At 41.7% G+C, this 22,661-nt stretch overlaps 1 protein-coding gene across 5 annotated transcripts in view; it reads right to left on the bottom strand.

Moving 5' to 3' along the window:
* LOC109894260 (syntaxin-binding protein 5) overlaps window positions 1–22,318 on the bottom strand; it is a 43,140-nt gene extending 20,822 nt beyond the window's left edge. For all 5 annotated transcript variants that reach the window (XM_020487603.2, XM_020487606.2, XM_020487605.2 and 2 more), the window contains exons 1-10: window positions 21,833–22,318; window positions 20,938–21,035; window positions 13,779–13,860; window positions 11,974–12,074; window positions 10,843–10,977; window positions 9,496–9,559; window positions 9,297–9,380; window positions 8,671–8,794; window positions 5,593–5,671; window positions 5,306–5,460 (exon numbers count right to left, since the gene is read on the bottom strand). In XM_020487603.2, the coding sequence (XP_020343192.1) occupies window positions 5,306–5,460; window positions 5,593–5,671; window positions 8,671–8,794; window positions 9,297–9,380; window positions 9,496–9,559; window positions 10,843–10,977; window positions 11,974–12,074; window positions 13,779–13,860; window positions 20,938–21,035; window positions 21,833–21,970 (1,060 nt within the window). In that variant the 5' untranslated portion in view covers window positions 21,971–22,318. The remainder of the gene's footprint in view (window positions 1–5,305; window positions 5,461–5,592; window positions 5,672–8,670; window positions 8,795–9,296; window positions 9,381–9,495; window positions 9,560–10,842; window positions 10,978–11,973; window positions 12,075–13,778; window positions 13,861–20,937; window positions 21,036–21,832) is intronic.
* Window positions 22,319–22,661: the final 343 nt, after the last annotated feature.

Genomic DNA, 22,661 nt, shown 5'->3' with positions numbered 1-22,661 from the left:
TGACTTTTTCCACATTTTGTTGTTTAACCACTTAAATGTAAAGATTTTTTTATTCAGTTCAGTCTGGTATGAGAACAGAGGCCCTTATCTGCAAAAGCAGGGTGTCAGTGGAATGCTGAATATCTTGGCTATTGATCTGTGCCTTAAAATATTTGGTGTGGCTTACTATCATATATGGGCATACGAATGTACAAGGGCAGGCTGAGACGAAGACCTCATTTCAAGATGTCTGCTACCTCCATTCCGGTTAGCGTTGTGAAGCATAAAATAAATAAACACAGAATACGTCAATACACACTGAAATCCGGGACTCCTGAGTGGCGCAGCGGTCTAAGGCACTGCATCTCAGTGCTAGAGGCGTCACTACAGACCCTGGTTCGATCCCGGGCTGTATTACAACCGGCCGTGATCGGGAGTCCCATAGGGCGGCGCACAATTGGCCCAGTGTCGTCCGGGTTAGGGGAGGATTTGGCCGGGGTAGGCCGTCTTTGTAAAATAAGAATTTGACTGTCTTGCCTAGTTAAATAAAGGTTGAATAAAATTTTTAAAAACAAGGATGTCTTATTTGGCTGTCTGTGACCTACCGTTATTGACCACCAGCCCCGAGAGTCTAAATGTTTCTTTTACACAACATTTTCAAACATCTTACAAGGTAAGCTTCCATTTGGTCTGTGTTTGCGTTATAGATACATGGCGGGTATGAAATTAATCCTTAGGTTGGTAGGAACAAATCTAGCCTATTGCCAGGTTATCTGATGATGTATGACTTAATGGCAATGTGAATGTCCACTGAGTGACTATATCTTTGCTCATTAAAAACATGACATCAGGCTGCTTATGCGCCGTAGGCATCCATTACACAGGGGATTGGCTACTATGGCACCTTGATAGTCTTGTAGCCAATGAGATACGTTTTCTAGGGATATGCAGTTGACCTGGGTGAGAGAAAGCAAGGCCTAGAACCTTTTATGTATAATGCAAACTATTGCTACCTGGCCCAGAGACAAGCCGCACTAAGCACGCTACATTACATTGTAAAACAGATTTTATCGTTTAGCATAAAAGATGGCTTCTTAAGGGGGAAAGAAACTAAGAATATCGAACAGGAAGCTAAAAAGAAGGCAGCTATGAATAAGCATAACAACATAGAAGCTTTTAATAAAATACTAGTCGGACTCGGATCAGGGGAGCGATTTGGACAGCGAGGATTTCGACTCAGCCGACAAAAATTGCTTTCTAGAAGGATTGGATCCACTTATATGGGCACACTGTTGGAGCTAGAAACACATGCATTTCGCTACACCCCCAATAACATCAGCTAAATACGTGTATGTGACCAATAGAATTTGATTGGAACAAGGTGCTTTTTGTGAAATGGAAGGACACTAGGGAAGTAACCATGCTCACCACACAGCATAAGGCATTCAATAACAACTTTGTCTCAAGGAGGGTTAAAAAGGAAGAATGTCCCCATTCCTGTGAAGGGCTACAATGCCAGCATGGGGGGTGTCGATCTAACTGATGCTCTGATAGGCTACTACCAGGTCCTCCACAAGACCAGGAAGTGGTATAAGAGGCAGAGGTGGGACCAAGTCATTGTTTTACAAGTCACAAGTAAGTCTCAAGTCTTTGCACTCAAGTCAAGACTGTCAAGTCCTAAACTTTGAGTTTCGAGTCCTAAACAAGTCATAATGTGCTCTTCACCAAATGTAATAGCATTTAATATTTTTAATAAGAGTAATAGTTAGTATATTACATTTACGCAAATCATGAATGCTTTTAAAAATCTTAAAATGTATTATGTTCCAAATAAATGTTATATTTGGGTAGCCATGACAAAGACCCCCCCCCCCAATAGTGATCGACTATCAAGGATCGCGATGTAGGCTTGTACACAATCTCCCAACCTTACACACACACACACTCTCTGTGTGGTTACAGTAGGCTAACATATGTCAATGGTTTTAGGAACAGCAGGCAGGATTTAGGCTGCCAACTGCCTAGCCAGTTGTAGCTCAATCTTGGGTACAATGATCACGTTCCCGCATTGAGTGACTGTGTGGAGGCTCATTGATTTAACGTTATATTAGCCTACATGCTACACTAGTAAAGTTAGAAATTATATAGCTGTCGGCTATATTAGCCACAACTTATCGTTCTTTGAGCAGCTTCAAATGTCGAACAAAGTTGGAAATTGTTGCGCCTCAGTCTAATTTTCTTCCCGCATGTTCCGCAAGTTGCAATCTGTTTTTTGTTGATACAGCGTCATCTTTATATCCGAAAATAATAATTTGGGGTATCATCTTTCCAAGGGCTCCATCTGAATTCACCCGCCGACGTTCCTCTGCACTGCCACGCACAACTTTTTCTCAGCTGGCACAATTTGATTGGCTGCTGTCCGATTCAAACTGTAATCCATTAAATGAAGAGTTGATGCACTGCAGACTTTTTAATAGGATCATTTTTACTATTTGGGCTTGGGGAGGGTATCAAGTCAGGTCGAGTCAAAAGGCTCAAGTCCAAGGCAAGTCACGAGTCATTGGTATTAAAGTCAAAGTCGAGTTGCAAGTCATGTGACTCGAGTCCACACCTCTGATAAGAGGGGTTGGCTACAGTAAATGGTTTCATTCTCCACAAGCAGATGGCCAAAGCCCTCTCTCCCAGTTGGCCTTCGAGAGCAGCTGGTGTTGGAAATGGCCAAATTGGGGGCCCAAAGCAACATCACAACCATCACAAGACCCCCACTCAAGGTGAACGCCACTACCCAACACGCATGCCAAAAGACAAAAGGAAGAACTGCAAGCATTGCACAAAACACAAAAGGGTGAAAAGGGGGGATGCCAGATCTTCTGTCTGAAATGGCAGTTTGCTTTTTGTTTCCTGGCAGAGAGGGACTGCTTCAAAGACTATCATGACATGCACAAGCACGGTGAAAGTGAAATCTAATCACCTACACCTGGGATGTAAATCCAACATGAATCCCATTTGTAAATAGTTCAGCTTATTTCTATTTTTGCACCTTTTTTAGTGAAGGACACGTGTCTAAACAAGTTTATGTTTGAGAACACATTTTTATATATATTTTATGTATATCTGTTGCTTTTATATTGTTTTGTATGTGGGACCAATACATTGGATATGCCTAGGCTAAAAGTTCAGGCACTTTGGAGAGGTTGAAAAAAAAAACACTTGGATATCCCCTGTATGTATGTACCCCGACACAACCACAATGTTTGAGAGAGGTTGGTGTTGTAGAAATTTTGTTTTTATAGTGAACAATAACTTTTAGGCACGTCCAGTGTGCAAAAACAGTGCAATTACCACTGTCGGACACTTTGGAGAGGTGGAAAGGACACTTGAATGTACCCTGGATACCCCATAACACCACCACAATGTTTGAGTGAGGTTGATATGGTATGAATTGTGTTTTCATACTGAACAAATAGCATTTAGGGATTGCAAATATGTAATAGCACTGGAATTATCTAACTTACAGACATGCCACTTTGGAGAGGTTTAGGGACACTTGGAAACGTCCCGTGACCACACCTGACACCACTTACTAAAACATCTGCCCATTTCTAGTTGTTGGGTCTATCAATCCCATTTTTTTGTATATTTTTCACGTGTTGTGGAAGCCATCTGATGTGTTTCCAGCTCTGGGAATCAATAATTCACTCATAGCTTGTCAATGAAAGACAACTTTCAAAATAAAAAAACAAAACAAAATGTTATTTTGTGTGTGCTTGATCTTGTGTATTCTGAACTATGTAACACCTATCTATCTTCTGGTTATTTCCTCAATCTCCCAGATGTCTTCTTTCCAAATATACCAAGTTATGGCATGTCAGATTTTTTGTCACAAGCCTACCTACACACAATACCCCATAATGTCAAAGTGGAATTATGTTTAAAATATATATATATTTTTTTTTACAAATTAATGAAAAATGAAAAGCTGAAATGTATCGAGTCAATAAATATTTAACCCCTTTATTACTGCAAACCTAAATAAGTTTAGGAGTAAAAATGCGCTTAACAAGTCACATAAGTTGAATGGACTGTGTGCGCAATAATAGTGTTTAACATTATTTATAAATGACTACCTCATCCTTGCACCCCACACATACAATTATCTGTAAGGTCCCTTAGTCGAGCAGTGAATTTCAAATACAAATTCAATAACAAAGACCAGGGAGGTTTATCAATGCCTCACAAAGATGGGCACCTATTTGTAGATGGGTAAAAAAATAATAATATCCCTTTGAGCATGGTGAAGTTACTACAAAGATACAGGCATCCTTCATAACTCAGTGGCCGGAGAGGCAGGAAATCACTCAGGGAATTCACCATGAGGCCAATGGTGACTTTAAAACGGTTACAGAGTTTAATGGCTGTGATAGGAGAAAACTGAGGCTGGATCAACAACATTGAAGTTACTCCACAATACTAACCAAATTGACAGAGTGAAAAGAAGGAAGCATGTACAGAATAAAAATATTCCAAAACATGCCTCCTGTTTTCAGCAAGGCACTAAAGTAATACTGAAAAGAGTGGCAAAGCAATTCACTTTTAGTCCTGAACAAAAAGTGTTATGTTTGGGGCAAATCTAATACAACACGTTACTGATTACCTCTCCTTATACTTTCAAGCATAGTGGTGGCTGCATCATGTTATGGGTAATCGTTAAGGACTGGGGAGTTTTTCAGGATAAAAAAAATAAACAACATGGAGCTAAGCAACGGAAAAATAATAGCTTTCCACCAGACACTGGGAGATGAATTCACCTTTCAGCAGGAAAATTACCTAAAACACAAGGCCAAATCTACACTCGAGTTGCTTACTAAGAAGAAAGTGAATGTTCCGGAGTGGCCGAATTACAGCTTTGACTTAATTTTACTTGAAAATATATGGCAAGACCTGAAAATGGTTGTCTAGCAATGATCAACAACCAATTGACAGAGCTTGAAGAATTTTGAAAATAATTGGCAAATGTTGCACAATCCAGGTGTGGAACGCTCTTAGAGACTCACAGCTGTAATCTATAAAGTATGGTCTCAGGGGTGCAAATATTTAAGTAATTGAGATATTTCAACAAATTTCAAAAAACAAGTTTTCCCTTTTTCATTATGGGGTATTGTGTGTACATGTTTGAGAGAAGAAAATCTAATCCATTTTGAATTCTGGCTGTAACACAACAAAATGGGGAATAAGGTGGCTCTCAAAAAGTATCATTATCCATTTTCAAAAGGATTTTTTTTATTTTTATAGCTATATGCTTCCATAGTATAAAACTCTAACTCACCATTTGGATATGGTGTTTCGCAGAGCGTGAGGAAGTCTACGATGGGATAGTTCATCTCCAGGAGGGCAGTACTCTTCCCATGCATCACCGTCAGACAGGCTCTCCTGCACCCTGTGTCATAAGACAGGCCTCCAGACATGACCACAAAGGCATCCCTAGATAAGAAACAAGTACAGTAAATAAAGAATACAAGACCTATCATATGTTCAAGTGTGTCACAGGACAACGTGTGGTTCCCTGGACTAGCCTTTATTTATTATTGTTTATTAGGACAACCAATCACTCACCCAGCTCTTGTCGTTTTGTACTCCACTTTAAGGATAGGTTTACATGGTTCTGGCTTCTTTCCATCCTTGGGCTGCTTACCTGAGATGTCATTTTGCACACACAAAAAAAATTACTTTCTGTAGACTGATTTATAGAACTCGTAAACATGTATTTCAATGCCCACATAAACATGTAGTCTATCATAACTCATTTAGGCATGCTCAAATGAAATTGTATTCGTCACATGCGCTGAAAAATGTATTTGTCACATGCGCTGAATACAACAGGTGTAGACCTCACAGTGAAAAACTTACTTGCAAGCCCTTAACCAACATTGCAAAGATGAAAACATTTTTTTAAAGTTCCTAAATAAACTAAAGGAAAAATAGTAACACAAAATAATTTTAACAAGGCTATATACAAGGAGTACCGGTACCGAGTCAATGCGCAGGGGTTCGGGTTAGTCGAGGAAATTGAAGTAATATGTACATGTAGGTAGGAGTAAAGTGACTATGCATAGATAATAAACAGAATGTAAATGTGTGTGTGTGTGTGTGTGTGTGTATGTATAGCGTCAATTTGCATGTGTGTGTTTTGTGTGTGACCGTGTATGTGTGTGTGTGTGTGTGGTTAGAGTCCAGTGAGTGTACATCAAGCCTGTGCAAGAGAGACTGCGCAAAAAAATAACAACAAATAAGAATAAAATAAGGGGGTCAATGTAAATAGTCCATTTGATTAACTGTTCAGCAGTCTTATGGCTTGGGGGTAAAAGCTGTTAATGAGCCTTTTGGTCCCAGACAAGGTGCTCCAGTACGACTTGCCATGTCATCGACTTGGGTAGCTCGAGTCAACATTTTTTAGGCGAATGCAGTAGAAGCCAAGGTAAGATGCTAGCTAGCATTAAACTAATCTTATAAAAAACAATCAATCAATCATAATCACTAGTTATAACTACACATGGTTGATGATATTACTAGTTTATCTAGCGTGTCCTTCGTTGCATATAATCGATGCAACGCTGGGGGATGATTTAACAAAAGCGCATTTGCGAAAAAAGCACAATCGTTGGACGACTGTACCTAACCATAAACACCAATGCCTTTCTTAAAATCAATATACAGAAGTATGTATTTTTAAACCTGCATATTTAGCTAAAATAAATTAGGTTAGCAGGCAATATTAACCAGGTGAAATTGTGTCACTTTTCTTGTGTTCATTGCACGCAGAGTCAGGGTATATGCAACAGTTTGGGCAGCCTGGCTCGTTGCGAACTAATTTGCCAGAATTGTACATAATTATTACATAATATTGAAGGTTATGCAATGTAACAAGAATATTTAGACTTAGGGATGCCACCCGTTAGATAAAACACCAAATTGTTCTGTATTTCACTGAAATAATAAATGTTTTGTTTTCGAAATGATAGTTTCCGGATTTGACCATATTAATGACCAACGGCTCGTATGTGTGTTATAACTAGGTCTATGATTTGATAGAGCAGTCTGACTGAGCGATGGGCGGCAGCAGCAGGCTCGTAAGCATTCATTCAAACAGCACTTTAGTGCGTTTGCCAGCAGCTCTTCGCAAGCACAGCGCTGTTTATGACTTCAAGCCTATCAGCCTAATGGCTGGTGTAACCGCTGTGAAATGGCTAGCTAGTTAGCGGGGTGCGCACTAATAGCGTTTCAAACATCACTCGCTCTGAGACTTGGAGTAGTTATTCCCCTTGCTCTGCTTTTGTGGAGCGATGGGTAATGCTTCTTCGAGTGTGGCTGTTGTCGATATGTTCCTGGTTCGAGCCCAGGTAAAGGCGAGGAGAGGGACGGAAACTATACTGTTACACTGGCAATACTATAGTGCCTATAAGAACATCCAATAAATAAAGGTATATTAAATACAAATGGTATAGAGAGAAATAGTCCTATAAATACTATATTAACTACAACCTAAAACCTCTTACCTTGGAATATTGAAGTCTCATGTTAAAAGGAACCACCAATTTTCATATGTTCTCATGTTCTGAGCAAGGAACTCAAACGTTAGCTTTTTTACATGGCAAATATTGCACTTTTACTTCTCCAACACTTTGTTTTTGCATTATTTAAACCAAATTGAACATGTTTCCTTATTTATGAGGCTAAATTGATTTTTAATTATGTATTATATTAAGTTAAAATAAGTGTTCATTCAGTATTGTTGTAATTGTCATTATTAAAAAAAAACATTTTTTAAGTCAGATTAATTGGTATCGGCTTTTTTTGGTCCTCCAATAAACGGTATCTGTATCAGCGTTGAAAAATCAGAATCGGTCGACCTCTAGTTTGGACCATGATAGGTCCCTAGTGATGTGGACACCAAGGAACTTAAAGCTCTTGACCCGCTCCACTACAGCTCCGTCGATGTGAATGGGAGTGTGCTCGGCCCTCCTGTTCCTGTAGTCCACTATCAGCTCCTTTTTCTTGCTCACGTTGAGGGAGAGGTTGTTTTCATGGCACCACACTGTCAGGTCTCTGACATCCTCCCTATAGGCAGTCTCATTGTCTTTGGTGATCAGGCCTACCGCCGTTGTGTCGTCGGCAAATTTAATGATGGCGTTGGAGTCGTGCATGGCCACACAGTCGTGGATGAACAGGGAGTACAGGAGGGAACTAAGCACGCAGCCCTGAGGGGCCCCTGTTTTGAGGGTCAGAGTGGCAGATATGTTGTTGCCTACCCTCACCACCTGGGGGCTGCCTGTCAGGAAGTCCAGGATCCAGTTGAGAGCGGGAGATGTTCAGTCCCGGGGTCCTTAGCTTAGTGATGAGCTTGGAGGGTACTATGGTGTTGAATGCTAAGCTGTAGTCAACGAACAGCATTCTCACGTAGATGTTCCATTTGTCCAGGTGGAAAAGTGCATTGTAAAAGTGCAATAGAGATTGCGTCAACTGTGGATCTGTTGGGGAGCTATGCAAATAAGAGTGGGTCCAGGGTTTCTGGGATGTTTAAAGGCCTAACGCACATCGGCTTCCCTATGTTGTGCTGTTTCCATCCATCTTTTTTTCCCCCTTAAGGTGCATTGAGACCCTTGGTGGTATGTCTGTGTGTACAACAGAACGTACCGTGTGGTGTGATGGTGATTGTAGGCTTGGCAGGGACGCGTACGTTCCATGTAGTCAGAGTTCCATCTGAGTGGCTGCAGGTGAACTGTTTGCCCTCGTGGTGCCAGGCTACCGAGTGGATAGCCTGGAGGAGAAGAGAAAACACAGAGAGAGGAATAAACACAGAGAGGGGAATAAACACAGAGAGGGGAATAAACACAGAGAGAGGAATAAACAGAGAGAGGAATAAACAGAGAGAGGAATAAACAGAGAGAGGAATAAACACAGAGTGGCTGCTTCATTAATGTACATTAACTTTGAGGGAAATAATAACAGCATGTTGTGGTGTGGATGACTCATGACTTTTAGAAAAGGCTAACATCTTATTTTTTCCAAACTATTGTTACATAATCAGTCAGAAACCACAAAAATATACATGTCTTACATATCCATTGGTACTTTCCAATAATTATGTTGAATTGAGCATCAACATCAAGCCCCAATACAAACTTAAGCAATGAAGATAAATAATGTAGTACGACAAATCATGAACACCATTGTTCACTGTGTATTTCATATTTAAATGGAACTCCCCCTCTTCCCAGTCAGTCCGCACAGGAACCAACAGCCACAGAAAAATGCCTTACCTCATCATAACTGTAGCGGTAGTCAGCTTTCTTGCATTTCAGGTCCCACAACACAACAGTCCCACATTCAAATCCAATCAAAATCTGCCAAAATAACAAAACATTTTGAAAATTGGATTTTTAGTAGCATGTTGTAAATAATCAGTAATGTTGTGAAGCTCTGGAATGAATAAATGAATGTTCTTTGGAAAGTTCCTACCTTTCCCTCGTCTATAGGGTTATCACTGATGTGGACCACAGGCCCAGGGTGTGACTTGGAGGACCTAAGGAGGAACAGGGGGAGATGGAGGGAACAGGCTCACTCCTAACATGCTTGGCTTCTACTGACTGTTTCATTCAAACAATGAATGTAAGATTCTTATCTCACTAAATTCTTCTTCCGGGTTTACATTCCAACTTCCCCAGCTGTCAAGGAAATTAAGTCAAAGGCAGGGGTCTTCAACCCCCCTCCCAGGCAAACCCAGGGACCCCCATTGTACGTTAGTGGGGGGAAGAAATACCATGTCTTGTCTTATCATCAGGTGAATGATTAAGGCAAGGAGAAGTAATCAACATATTAAAATGAATACATTTGGGAGATAAGAGTTCAGGTGGGCTTTCACACCTCACCAAACAAAGGAAAGGAGGGGTGCTCGACAACAATGACAAAAGTCACGAAAAGGATTTACCAAGAAAAACTTCCAAAATGACTCATTTGAGGCAGAAAAGAGTTGGAGCACTCAAGAAAAAAGGCAGAGAATAATACATTTTAACTCACTTTAATCCATTGTTCAGGATGAGTGCAGGTGACTGACTTTGACACTAAAGAACACGTCAGCTTGACGTCGAAATGTCAGTCAACTGTACTCATCCTGAACAAAGTTATTACTCTCTGCATTTTTTTGTTGAGTGCTCCAACTAATTTCTGCCTCGAATTAGTCCTTTTGGAGATTTGGTAGATCTTTTTTCATTATTTTGAAAGAGTATGTGTAAACTCTTAACTCAGCCTATGCGCTAGAAAGGTAACTACAAGCACATTTTCTCCAAGAGCATCTGTTTTGTTGGTTAAACAAAGGTTAGTCATGTGTGGGCAAAAAAGTATGTCCAAGTCAAAAAAAGCTTACCAGCAGCACTTGCCGCACTGGTAGCCTACAGTATTTGCGGGTACTTTTTCAAACATATGTCAGATACTCCAGTGAGTGTAATTGGCTCCAATGAGTGTAATTTGCTCAATATTAGGAGTTAAAAAATAAAGTTGACATCATTAGAAAGAAACACACATATATATATATATATATATATATATAGTACCTCCAAAGGCCCCTAGGGCCCATGGACCCTTGGTTTAAAACCCTTGGTCTAAGTTAAAATAATACGGCAGAAATGGCGCAAAAGAATAAACACAGTCTTTGACAGACTTCTAACTAACACACAGGGTGTGTCCCAAATGGCACCAATATTTCCTATATAGTGTACTATTTTTGATTAGAGCCCATAGGGAATAGGATGTCATTTGGGACATAGAAACCTAAGCAGATAACAGCATAATACAGACAGACAAACTCACAGTTCGATGGCTTTGTTCCACATGATAACGTAGCCTGAGAGTGTGAAGGACTCAACGTTGACGATGTGGATGTTTCCTTTCTCTGTGCCAATGTACAGCCATTTACTCTGGAAGGGCAGGTGACAAAACGTGATCCTGTAGGGGCAAAGGCGAAACTAATCAAGAGGTGAATCGCAAATGGCATGCTATTCCATATATAGTGTACTACTTTTGAACAGGGCCCATAATGTTCTGGCCAAAAGTAGTGCACTATATATGGAATAGGGTGCCATTTCGGGATGCAGAAATTATGATTATTTGATCATGATCCTGTCAAAATGGAAGGGAATAATGTAAAAAGGTGAATGAGAAAGAGGATATTATTTCTTAGTTACTTCAACAAACATAACTACATCATGTGTAGGTTCACCTGTCAAATACTGTCAATCTGATAGCTTTCTCTGAAGCAATAAAATATACACATTAAAAAAGGGGGACCTAATAACCTATCTTAGCGAGGGACATATCAAATAATCTACAGAACTTGACAGGTGAACCTACCACTTTCATGTGACAAAAAGGGTCCATAATAAATACACAGTGTAATATTTGCATACAGAGACAGCAGCATGAATTCCTATTTGGTAGCAAGAAACTGACTGGCTGTGTCCGAAATGATACACTATTGGGCCTTGGTCAAAAGTAGTGCACTATAAAATGAAGACGGTGCCATTTCAGACACTGGGCCTTGCGAAGTCTTTCATTAGAATAAAACATGACATCACTAAAAGCAGTCGGAAATTGGTTACTATGGTATCAAGCAGGTTCAGGGGCTATTGGCCAGACAGAGAAGCGGGAGAGATTCAACAAGCAGCAGGAGTCATTTTGGACACACGGTATGTCCCAGCTTTGCACCCTATTCCCTAGATTGCACACGACTTTTGATGGGCCTTGGTCAAACGTAGTGCACTATATTGGGAATAGGGTGCCATTTTGGACGTAACCACAACCGCAGAGAGGGTGAATCAAGACAAGAGAAAATACTATTTATATTTAATATGATGACTCATGGGTCTAAGTTAGCCAACTTGAATGTAGCTACAGCTTTAGCTCTATTCAAATATGACCACTGTTCATGTTATACCTACATACCTCTCCCTGTTGAATTTGAGAGTGTGCAGGATAGCTGGCTGCTTCTGCCTCAGGTTCCACAGATGAACGCTGTCATCAGCTAAGGCACTGACTAACGCCCCCTGTTGATAGTGGTTATGAAGGGGTTATAATACCTCCACACATCTAATAAAGAACCAACAGGGTCATGTTCATAATGGCACATGGTTGCAAAAAGTTTGACAAAAATGTGTATTTCTTATTCGACAAGTATACGTTTCACTCCATTTTGGACATTTTCTTTCGTTTTTGCCTGCCTACTGAACACAACTTCAGTAAACATGCTAACAGGACAGGGCTGAGTCAGAGGTAGGGCTGAGTCAGATAATATCATGTCCATACAATAAAGAACCCATTACAGAGTGGCGCCTCCACAAAGCCTACATTACTGTTTACTCAATGTGTTCACTAGTAAAGATCCATGGTCCATTAAAGGGTAGGAAGCACACGTTTTTACTCAAAGTAACAACACAGTGTGGTCAAAGATTTAGTAACTTAACTGTAGTCACAGTCTGGTTACCTATAACTACAAACATAGTTATGTTTTGGGGTTTTGACATTTATTAACTTATTTCCGGAACTACCCACAATGCACTATTTCTCAACGTCATATGGAGGATCTACTCTGTGCTACCGAGTTCGTATACTAGCACGGCAGCTAACTCAAGCAGGCTAACGCAAGCCACAACTCATGCTCTTCACAGACTTTGTGGCTGTGTTATCTAGTGGGAACCTGTTAGCACTGCAGGCACCGGTGCCTTCTTGCGGTGGGCTCAAAACGTAAGAGGAAATCATACCGGCTTGCTCTAATTGTGTAACGGTGGTACCTCATCTGTTCTCCTTTTTGCTGGCTGGCTTGCCGTCTAAGATAACTGCATATAGCTAGCATTTTTTAATATTTGGTTAGAAGGCGTTATTTCCAATGATTTTACTTTAATGTAGCTGTGTGCTAGGTGTTCATGGCAACTAGCTGACTCATTCAGTGCTAATGTAACGTTAGCAGGCTGCTAGGGCTAGCGTTAGTAGGCATCTAGGGCTAACGTTAGTAGGCTAGTTGGCTAGAAAGCTTAGAAGTCGATTTGTAACAATACATTCAAAAAGTATTGGTTTGTAAGTTGGCCGAACATTTAATTGAAACCGGTAGTCATGAGCGCAAACGGTTTGGTTTAACTTGAAGTGATACATTTGGTTATTTTCTGTTGGAGTTTACATTATTTTAAATCACCTGGAAAAATATTTTCCGACATTTTGATCGGTTTTATGTAATAAATCCCAAAATAGAAAAGTGAGCTGTAACTTTGCATTGGGACTTTTGACACCAATCCATGTGTTAAATGTGGTTACGTTTATGCTACCTACCCTTTAAACATTGGGTAAGAACCACTAGGCGAGTTACATACTGTCTGACTGACTGTAAGTGCATGCTAATGAGCAGGATAAAAACGATTATATGGGAGAGGAATGGGGCTGAAGGGATGACTAACTAGGACTGAAGGGATAAGGCAATGATTCAATCCAGGACTTTATCAATAGCATTTCCTCGATTGCATAATGTCCTTTCTCCTCGAATTCCTTCTCAAAACGCATTGGGAGGTTCTGTCCCTCGGACCTCCTTCTCAAATGCGTTTTGAGAAGGTGAGAGCAGAGAGGACACAAGGAATTGAGGAAACACTGTTGAGACAGAGCCCTGGGGAGTGCTGCCGGGGAGCGGGACAATCGAGTTGGATAGAGGGGGAACAAAAATTGCAAAGATGTGCCCTGTACCCAACTCTATGAGCAGGACTCACCTCGTTGACCAGGAACTGGAGCTGAATGACAGCTGCACCACTCTCATGTTGACAGTAACACTCCACACCCGCACGGCCAAAACTAAACAGCTCAGTCAAGGGACAGACCATACAGGAGAGATGGACATGTATTCATCATCAGCATCTGGGTTTATAGACATCCTCAGGGGAAATTAGATTTGTCACCAGCAAGACACATACCGCACCAGCCATCGTGTAAATATTTTCTGTAAATACCCATCCTGGCAGGGTTCAAGGAAACAATGAGGAAAACAATACAGATATATAGTAATTAAAAAGGGAGGCATGGTAGTACTGTATCTGACTGGCACATGGGGATCCTCATATGCTTAGACCATGTTGCATTCAACTCCAGCAATGGGTCTGTATGATGTATTTTCCCTGAGCCCAAGAGCAGTTGAATGAGAAAGTCAAGACTCGCTGCTTCCCTCCCTTAGCTTTTAAAACAACAGTGACTGACTCCGCTCCACACAACAACTATATATGTTCATATGACTGACTAAATACTAGTGAGGGAGTTATAAATAAAAACCAGTAGACCATGACAATGTTACTTATTCATAACTCTATGCATCAATCAGTATGGAAGCCAATTAGACAGGCAGCACAGGGCTACTACGGCGTCTCAGCTCTCTCTCTGGGTGTGTGCCAAATGGCACACTCTTCCCTAGTGCACTACCTGTGACTAGGGCTCTGGTCAAAAGTAGTACACTATATAGGGAATAGGGTGCCATTTGGGATGCAAGCTGTAGGGTCATTCAAGTCAGATGTTTCCTGTCTGCTGACACTGTGAAACTACATATGACCCCAAGTCCACTGATATACTGTACATAACTGCCAAGCAACCATGGGAACAGTCCTGTGAGAAATAATTCACTGTGGAATTGAGCCAATAGCAGTCTCAAAATGACTGTAGATTAAATTAGATTTAGCTTAAAAATACTTAAAGGGCCAATCTGTAGTTTGTTTACAATTACATTTTCTACAAACAAAAGGATAAAACAAGCTTATATGTTGGTTTATAATGGGGTTAGAATGTTTAACTAAGCTAGGGCGGCATTTATAAGTTATAAAGCCTCCTTAATGTACCTGGTCGTGAAAATGAAAAGAGCACCAGACGACAGACATGCTCAGAGATAAGGCCTGCGGTACTGTATATCAAATAAAATGTATTTATATAGCCCTTCGTACATCAGCTGATATCTCAAAGTGCTGTACATAAACCCAGCCTAAACAGCAAGCAATGCAGGTGTAGAAGCACGGTGGCTCGGAAAAACTCCCTAGAAAGGCCAAATCCTAGGAAGAAACCTAGAGAGGAACCAGGCTATGAGGGGTGGCCAGTCCTCTTCTGGCTGTGCCGGGTGGAGATTATAACAGAACATGGCCAAGATGTTCAAATGTTCATAAATGCCAGCATGGTCAAATAATAATAATCACAGTAGTTGTCGAGGGTGCAGCAAGTCAGCACCTCAGGAGTAAATGTCAGTTGGCTTTTCATAGCCGATCATGAAGAGTATCTCTACCACTCCTGCTGTCTCTAGAGGGGAAAACAGCAGGTCTGGGACAGGTAGCACGTCCAGTGAACAGGTCAGGATTCCAGAGCCGCTGGCAGAACAGAACAGTATACACTGAGTGTATGATAGACTGACCAGGTGAATCCAGATGAAAGCTATGATCCCTTATTGATGTCACCTGTTAAATCAGTGTTGATGCAGCAGAGGAAGACAGGTTAAATAACAATTTCCAAGCCTTGACACAATTAAGAAATAGATTGTGTACGTGTGCCATTCGGAGGGTGAATGGGCAAGACAAAGGATTTAAGTGCCAGTCAGTCAACTGACAGTCCAGCACAACATTGGTGTCCAAAGACCCAATGCACAACTCATCGTACCTTGACATGAATGTGGTATGGCAGTCGACGACCTTAGAGTTCCATTTATTTCAGAAAAAAAGAAAGAAACTGTGGTTGTGGTGGGCTAAGGAACTAAAACACTGAAGTGGAAAAACATTGCCTGGTCTCATGAATCCTGGTTCCTGCTGTTTCATGCCCATGGGAGGACTCGGGTATGGAGAAAACCATGAGTACATACATCCAACATGGTGTGTGTCAACATTGCAGGCTGGTGGTGTTGAGGGGTCTGTTTTCAGGGCAGACATTGGGCCCCTTGATAAAAAGTGGAGCAACGTTTTGAGTGCCACAGGACATCATTGCCAATCATGTGCATCCAAATTTGATATTTTCAGCATGATAATACCCCAATTCCACTAACAGTTCAACTTGACACAACTGCGGGAAGCATTGCTGTCAACATGGGCCAGCATCCCTGAGGAATGCTTTCGACACCAACGAATTGAGGCTGTTCTGCGGGCAAAAGGGAGTGCAACGCAGCATAAGGATGATGTTCCTAATGTTTTGTACACTCGGTGTACTTGCAACTGTGTCGTTAGCTTGGATCTGGACAGACACACTGAAATAATGTCTGTTTGAACAGGATTAACAGCTATAATCAAACAACCTCTGAATGCCTTGAACAAACTAAGGTGGGGTTACACTACAGCCCAACAGAGTGCCATTAACCAGGCAGCCTCCACTGTAGGCATCACAATAGCATCTGATCAGAGGGCTATAAAGTCACTTGATGATGAGTGCAATGGCAGTGAAGTAGACACATGTGGTTCCTATGACAGCATCAGCATCTCCTTTCTAGTTGAGAGGCACTGTTCTTTGTAGCAGACTTGGGTTCCAATACTATTTGATAACAGTTGAAATACTTGATCTGTAATTATCTGCCTGGCTTAATTAGACCAATAGCATAGACCCAAAACTGTAAATCCCACCCATCTGACACTTCAGGTAGGCTAGAACAAGCTCTCAAAGCATTTTTAACATTTCAAATAGCACACTGAACAAAAATATAAAAACGCAACGTGGAACAATTTCTACGATTTTACTGAGTTACAGTTCAAATAAGGAAATCTGTCAATTGAAATAAATTCATTCGGCCCTAATCTATGGATTTCACTTGACTGGGAATATAGATATGCATCTGTTGGTCACAGACACCTTACAAAAAAAGGTAAGGGCGTAGAACAGAAAACCAGTCAGTACCTGGTGTGACCACCATCAGCATCATGCAGCACGGCACATCTCCTTCGTATAGAGTTGATCAGGCTGTTGTGTGAGACAACATGCCACAATCCTCTTCAATGGATGTGCAAAGTTGCTGGATATTGGCAGGAACTGGAACACGCGGACATACACGTTGATTCAGAGCATCCCAAATATGCTCAATGGGCAGTGAGTATGCAGGCCATGGAAGAACTGGGAGATTTCAGCTTCCAGGAATTGTGTACAGATCCTTGCGACGTGGGGCCGTGCATTTTCATTCTGAAACATGAGGTGATGGGGGCGGATAAATGTCACAACAATAGGCCTCAGGATCTCGTCACGGTATCTCTGTGCATTCAAATTGCCATCAATAAAATACAATAGTGTTCGTTGTCCGTAGCTTATACCTGCCCATACCATAACCCCACCGCCACCATGGGGCACTCTGTTCACAAAGTTGACATTAGCAAACCGCTAGCCCACACGACATCATACTCACTGTCACTGTACAGTTGAAAACGGAGTTAATCCGTGAAGATCACACTTCTCCAGCATGCCAGCAAAGGTGAGCATTTGCCCACTGAATTCAGTTACGACGCCAAACTGCAGTCAGGTCAAGACCCTGGTGAGGACGATGAGCATGCAAATGAGCTTCCCTGAGACAGTTTCCACAGTTTCATCCGTTTTCCAGGTGAAAAAGCCAGATGTGGAGGTCCTGAGCTGGCATGGTTGAAGCCATTTGGAAGTACTGACAAATTCGACAACTTATGGTAGAGAAATTAACATTAAATTCTCTGGCAACAGCTCTGGTGGACATTCCTGCAGTCAGAATGCTAATTGCACACTCCCTCAAACTTAAGACATCTGTGGCAATGTGTTCTGTGAAAAAACTGCACTGTTTAGTCAGCTTATTGATATGCCACACCCGTCAGGCACACATTTGTGCATCACATTTGAAAGAAGCTTTTTGTGCATGTGGAACATTTCTTGGATTTATTTTATTTCAGCTCATGAAACCAACACTTTACATGTTGTGTTTATATTTGTGTTCAGTATATTTTAACCCAGGCATGCTACACCACAGAGAGAGAAAGGCTATTCCACCAACTGACAGATAAAGAGACACTTCCTCATTGGTAAACCACAGTGGTTCGCCTTGCAGCATTTCACAACAGCAAGAGGGTATATCAGATGACAACATGATGACAATCATAAGACAAGAGCCTGCATATCTCAAACACATGGAAATGTACAAACAATAATGTGTTTCAATAGAAAACCAAACAGCTTACAATAGAACACAACACGCAAAAAACTTGCTCTTCTGCTATTTGACATTTGTGAAGTAGGAACTAGTGTCAAACTGGTAACAGTGTTATAAACTGGGTGGTTTGAGCCCTGAATGCTGATTGCCTGATAATGGATATAACAAAACATTACTGTTTTGTGTTTCATTTAGGTTGGTAACCAGTTTATAATAGCAATAAGGCACCTCACGAATACCTTATTTAAATAAGTATTCAGACCCTTTCCTATGAGATTTAAAATTGAGATCAGGTGCGTCCTGTTTCCATTGATCATCCTTGAGATGTTTCTACAACTTGATTGGAGTCCACCTGTGGTAAATTCAATTGATTGGACATGATTTGGAAAGGCACACACCTGTCGATATAAGGTCCCACAGTTGACAGTGCACGTCAGAGAAAAATCCAAGCCAGGAGGTGGAAGGAATTGTCCGTAGAGGTCCGGGACAGGATTGTGTCCAGGCACAGATCTGGGGACGGGGACTAAAAAATGTCTGCAGCATTGAAGGTCCCAAAGAACACAGTGGCCTCGATCAGTCTTAAATTGAAGAAGCTTGGAACCACCAAGACTCTTCCTAGAGCTGGCCGGCCGGCCAAACTGAACAATCAGGGGTGAAGGGCCTTGGTCAGGCAGGTGACCAAGAACCCGATGGTCACTCTGACAGAGCTCCAGAGTTCCTCTGTGGAGACGGGAGAACCTTCCAGAAGGACAGCTATCTCTGCAGCACTTCACCAATCAGGCCTGTATGGTAGAGTGGCCAGACAGAACCCACTCCTCAGTAAAAGGCACATGAAAGCCCACTTGGAGTTTGCCAAATGGCACCTAAAGGACTCTCAGACCAGGAGAAAAAAAGATTGAACTCTTTGGCCTGAATGCCAGGTATGACATCTGGAGGAAACCTGGCACCATCCCTACGGTGAAGCATGGTGGTGGCAGCATCATGCTGTGGAATGTCCCAGCAGGGACTGGGAGAGGATTCAGAACAGAGGGAAAGATGAATGGAGCAAAATAGAGGAGATACTTGATGAAAACCTGCACCTGCAACAGCGCTCAGGACCTCAGACTGGGGCGAAGATTCACCTTCCAACAGGACAACAACCCTAAGCACACAGTCAAGACAACGCAAGAGTGGCTTGGGACGAGTCTCTGAATGTCCTTGAGTGGCCCAGCCAGAGCCCGGACTTGAACCCGATCAAACATCTCTGGAGAGACCTGAAAATAGCTGTGCAGCAACGCTTCCCATCCAACCTGGCAGAGCTTGAGAGGATCTGCAGATAAGAATGGGAGAAACTCCCCAAATACAGGTGTGCCAAGATTGTAGCGTCATATCCAAGAAGACTCGAGGCTGTAATCACTGGCAAAGGTGTTTCAACAAAGTACTGAGTAAAGGGTCTGAATAATTATGTAAATGTTTTTCTTTTTTTATTTGTAATACATTAGCAAAAAATAAATAAACCTGTTTTTGCTTTGTCATTATGGGGTACTGTGTGTAGATTAAAGGGGGAAAACTATTTTAATATAAGGCTAACGTAACAAAATGTGGAAAAAGTCGAGGGCGTCTGAATACTTTCTGAATGCACTGTATCACACCACCTTGGGCCTTATTTCTTAATTAGACTACTACTGCAGGTTTCATACACACACATATACACACACAGTAGTAAAGGTTCCCCTGGAGCAAATTAGGGTGAAGTGTGCTCAAGGACACGTCGACAGATTTTTCACCTTTTCGGTTTGGGTACTGACACCCGCAACCTTTCTGGTTGCTGGCCCAACACTCTAACCTCTAGGCTACCTGTCTCCAAGAGTCATGTGGCTGCTCATATATTGGCTTTGTTTAAATCAGTTAAGGTCATTGAGAACACATTATCTTTTACAATAACGACCTACCCAAGGAGCAATGAGATGCTCCTGATGACATACAGTAGACTGTGTTACTTTGCGTTGTGCAAAGCGAACATTTTCTAAACTAGAGCATGACATGATGCCAAAAAAAGACTGTCTGAGAACAATATAAACTGGTGCCATGCCATTGAATGACCTTCAAAGCAACACGTTTACCCAAGCCGAGCTTAACTGACTGAGCCTTTAGGGAGTTGTACAAATCCAACAGCTATTTTATTCTCCAGGCTTATGTTTCACCAATGAGGACCGGGACCCTGCCTGGCCTGCAGCATGTAGACAGCAGCTTGGCTGTGTGCGCTCTCACACGGTCTGACAGACATGCACAGCAGGACCAGATGTTCAAAGCACATAGCCTAGGCCACGAGGTGGAACTGGGCCGGCATCCACCAGGCAGCACAGTGGAGGAGCTTGGGCCAGGTTGGCTCCCCAGGATATGGCAGCAGAGCAGAGCCGAACAGCTCATCATGTCACGGTAGAGATATTACTAATGAGTCTGAGGGTGCGTCCCAAACTGCATCCTATTCCCTATATAGTGAACCTGACTCTGCTGCTCAGAGAAACATGTGCTACTACTGGGTAATCCTCTATAACCACAATTTCCTCATTTACTGAACTTGAGGATCTTACACTGAAGCCAATATAAGGTCCCATATAACTATCAACAGAGAATCTCCATTGAGCATGCTTTTTAATCCTGGACAGGGCTTAACCCTGTCTGGGAAACTGGCCATAAATGAATAATGTCAGAGATAGGTCTAATTGCACTGGGATTGCTAATACTGTTTGTTGAGTTCCCTATTTAAAGACAAAAAAAGATACAGTCTCACAGCTCCGCTCTGAGTCCCGACAGCCAGAATCTTCTGCACAGGGTCAAAGGCCATGGAGGAGGGTTGGTAAGGGAAGCCATGGCGCACAGTCTGAAGGAGCCAAAGGACACATTCTGCATTAGCTGTTAGATCACCTCCAGATAAACAATTTACAGACATTCAATCAAGTAATGTTATGTTTTGTTGTATCCAGGAAACTGTGTGACATTTCAGAGGCAATTGTTTTCGTCTAAATACAAAAGATGTAGGATCAGTTTAAATCCATATCTAGACGAGTCTCTCTTTCCCACAGAAAAAAAAAGCTAAATATTTCTAGGAGAGTAGCTATCCCGTTTGACAAGCCAGGTGTTCCCTGTCACAGTCAGATCATTGGATAGCTGCTGTAGCTTGCTAGCTAGCCAACAACACTGGATGACATTATCACTTTAATTATAGCAGGCTAAACTCCACTGAAATTAAATCAGAAAATTCCTTGAGTGCAGTTTAGTCCGCTACTTAATGACATAATCCAGAGGATTATTCAGATTTAATTTATGGCTGGTTGGTTGAGGACATTAAAGACAGATGACATAACCTTGCTTGTTAACGTTAGTTAGCTGGTGGGTTGATGCTTTGGCCAATGGCAATGCCAGACATTGGGACTGTGAGAGGCAGTCAGTTGATTATCTTGACAACTAGCAATTCTATAATTATATAGCTGGCAACCCCCTATACTAGCTAGTTACAAGAACCGCATCAATGCAATGTCAGCATAGACACAAATAACTTAAGACACTAATGATTTAAAAATCACGTGCTGTCAATGTGTCAACACAGCTCCTGCTAACTCGCTCGCTGGTAAACTTCAATGATTCCCAGCAAAAACAGCTAGCTAGTTAGTAGCCCACCTTGCAGAGCTGAAAATGCTCCGACTGTAGTGTCTCTTGGATCACATCGTTTTGACTAGTTCCCGGTTGTGGAGATGCAGAGGAAAATGAAGAAGCAGCCAAGCCGTCCAGCACTTTTCTAATATTGAACTTCTTCATTTTCCCTCAATACAGACGAGGACGAAACACACTAAATGGATCAACAAAGCCACCATACATTGGATAGTGCACTTCCTAGCTAGATGTTAGTTAAAGACGCAAACTTGGCTAATATCTTGTTCTTAATCTCGCTCGCATGTTACGGATTGTGTTGTCACTGCACTCTCAACAGTACAATTCGCGTGTACACAGTTTAAGCATATGCACATTAATGAATTCTTGTCGAAAATCTATTTGTATCCATCGATATTGCATGTATCCAGTCGGAGTCGATTGTAAAGCACCGCTGACGGCAGCCAGCTAGCTAGGCTACTGTTAGCCAGCCTAACTAACACGGAAACACAGAGACGAGTCTGCGCGGTAGAGGCAGCAACACGCCGGATGTACACATTGGATCCAGTATGTAAACATATAATTGACGTTCAATCTTTATTTTTGGAAACTGTTGTTAAACAAATGATGAATCATTGAATAAGATAATAACAGTATGCACTATACATAAATGTTCCTATCCAGCGAGTTTACTTGACAAAGTCACAAAGCTACAAAGCTAGCACTCATTGAAAATAGAGGCGAAGCTACATGGACAACTGGACCAATAATACGTTTTCTCCGGCAGATGGCGGAGTTTCGTTTTTTTCCCACTCACCAAGCGAGGAGTTTTTGTATGGAGGTCAACAGAAGTGTCGAA

Source organism: Oncorhynchus kisutch, linkage group LG7 (genome assembly GCF_002021735.2).
Source record: "Oncorhynchus kisutch isolate 150728-3 linkage group LG7, Okis_V2, whole genome shotgun sequence".
NCBI classification, from domain to species: domain Eukaryota; kingdom Metazoa; phylum Chordata; class Actinopteri; order Salmoniformes; family Salmonidae; genus Oncorhynchus; species Oncorhynchus kisutch.
The sequence above is the reverse complement of the archived record's forward strand: the minus strand, read 5'-3'. Positions and strand labels throughout refer to the sequence as shown.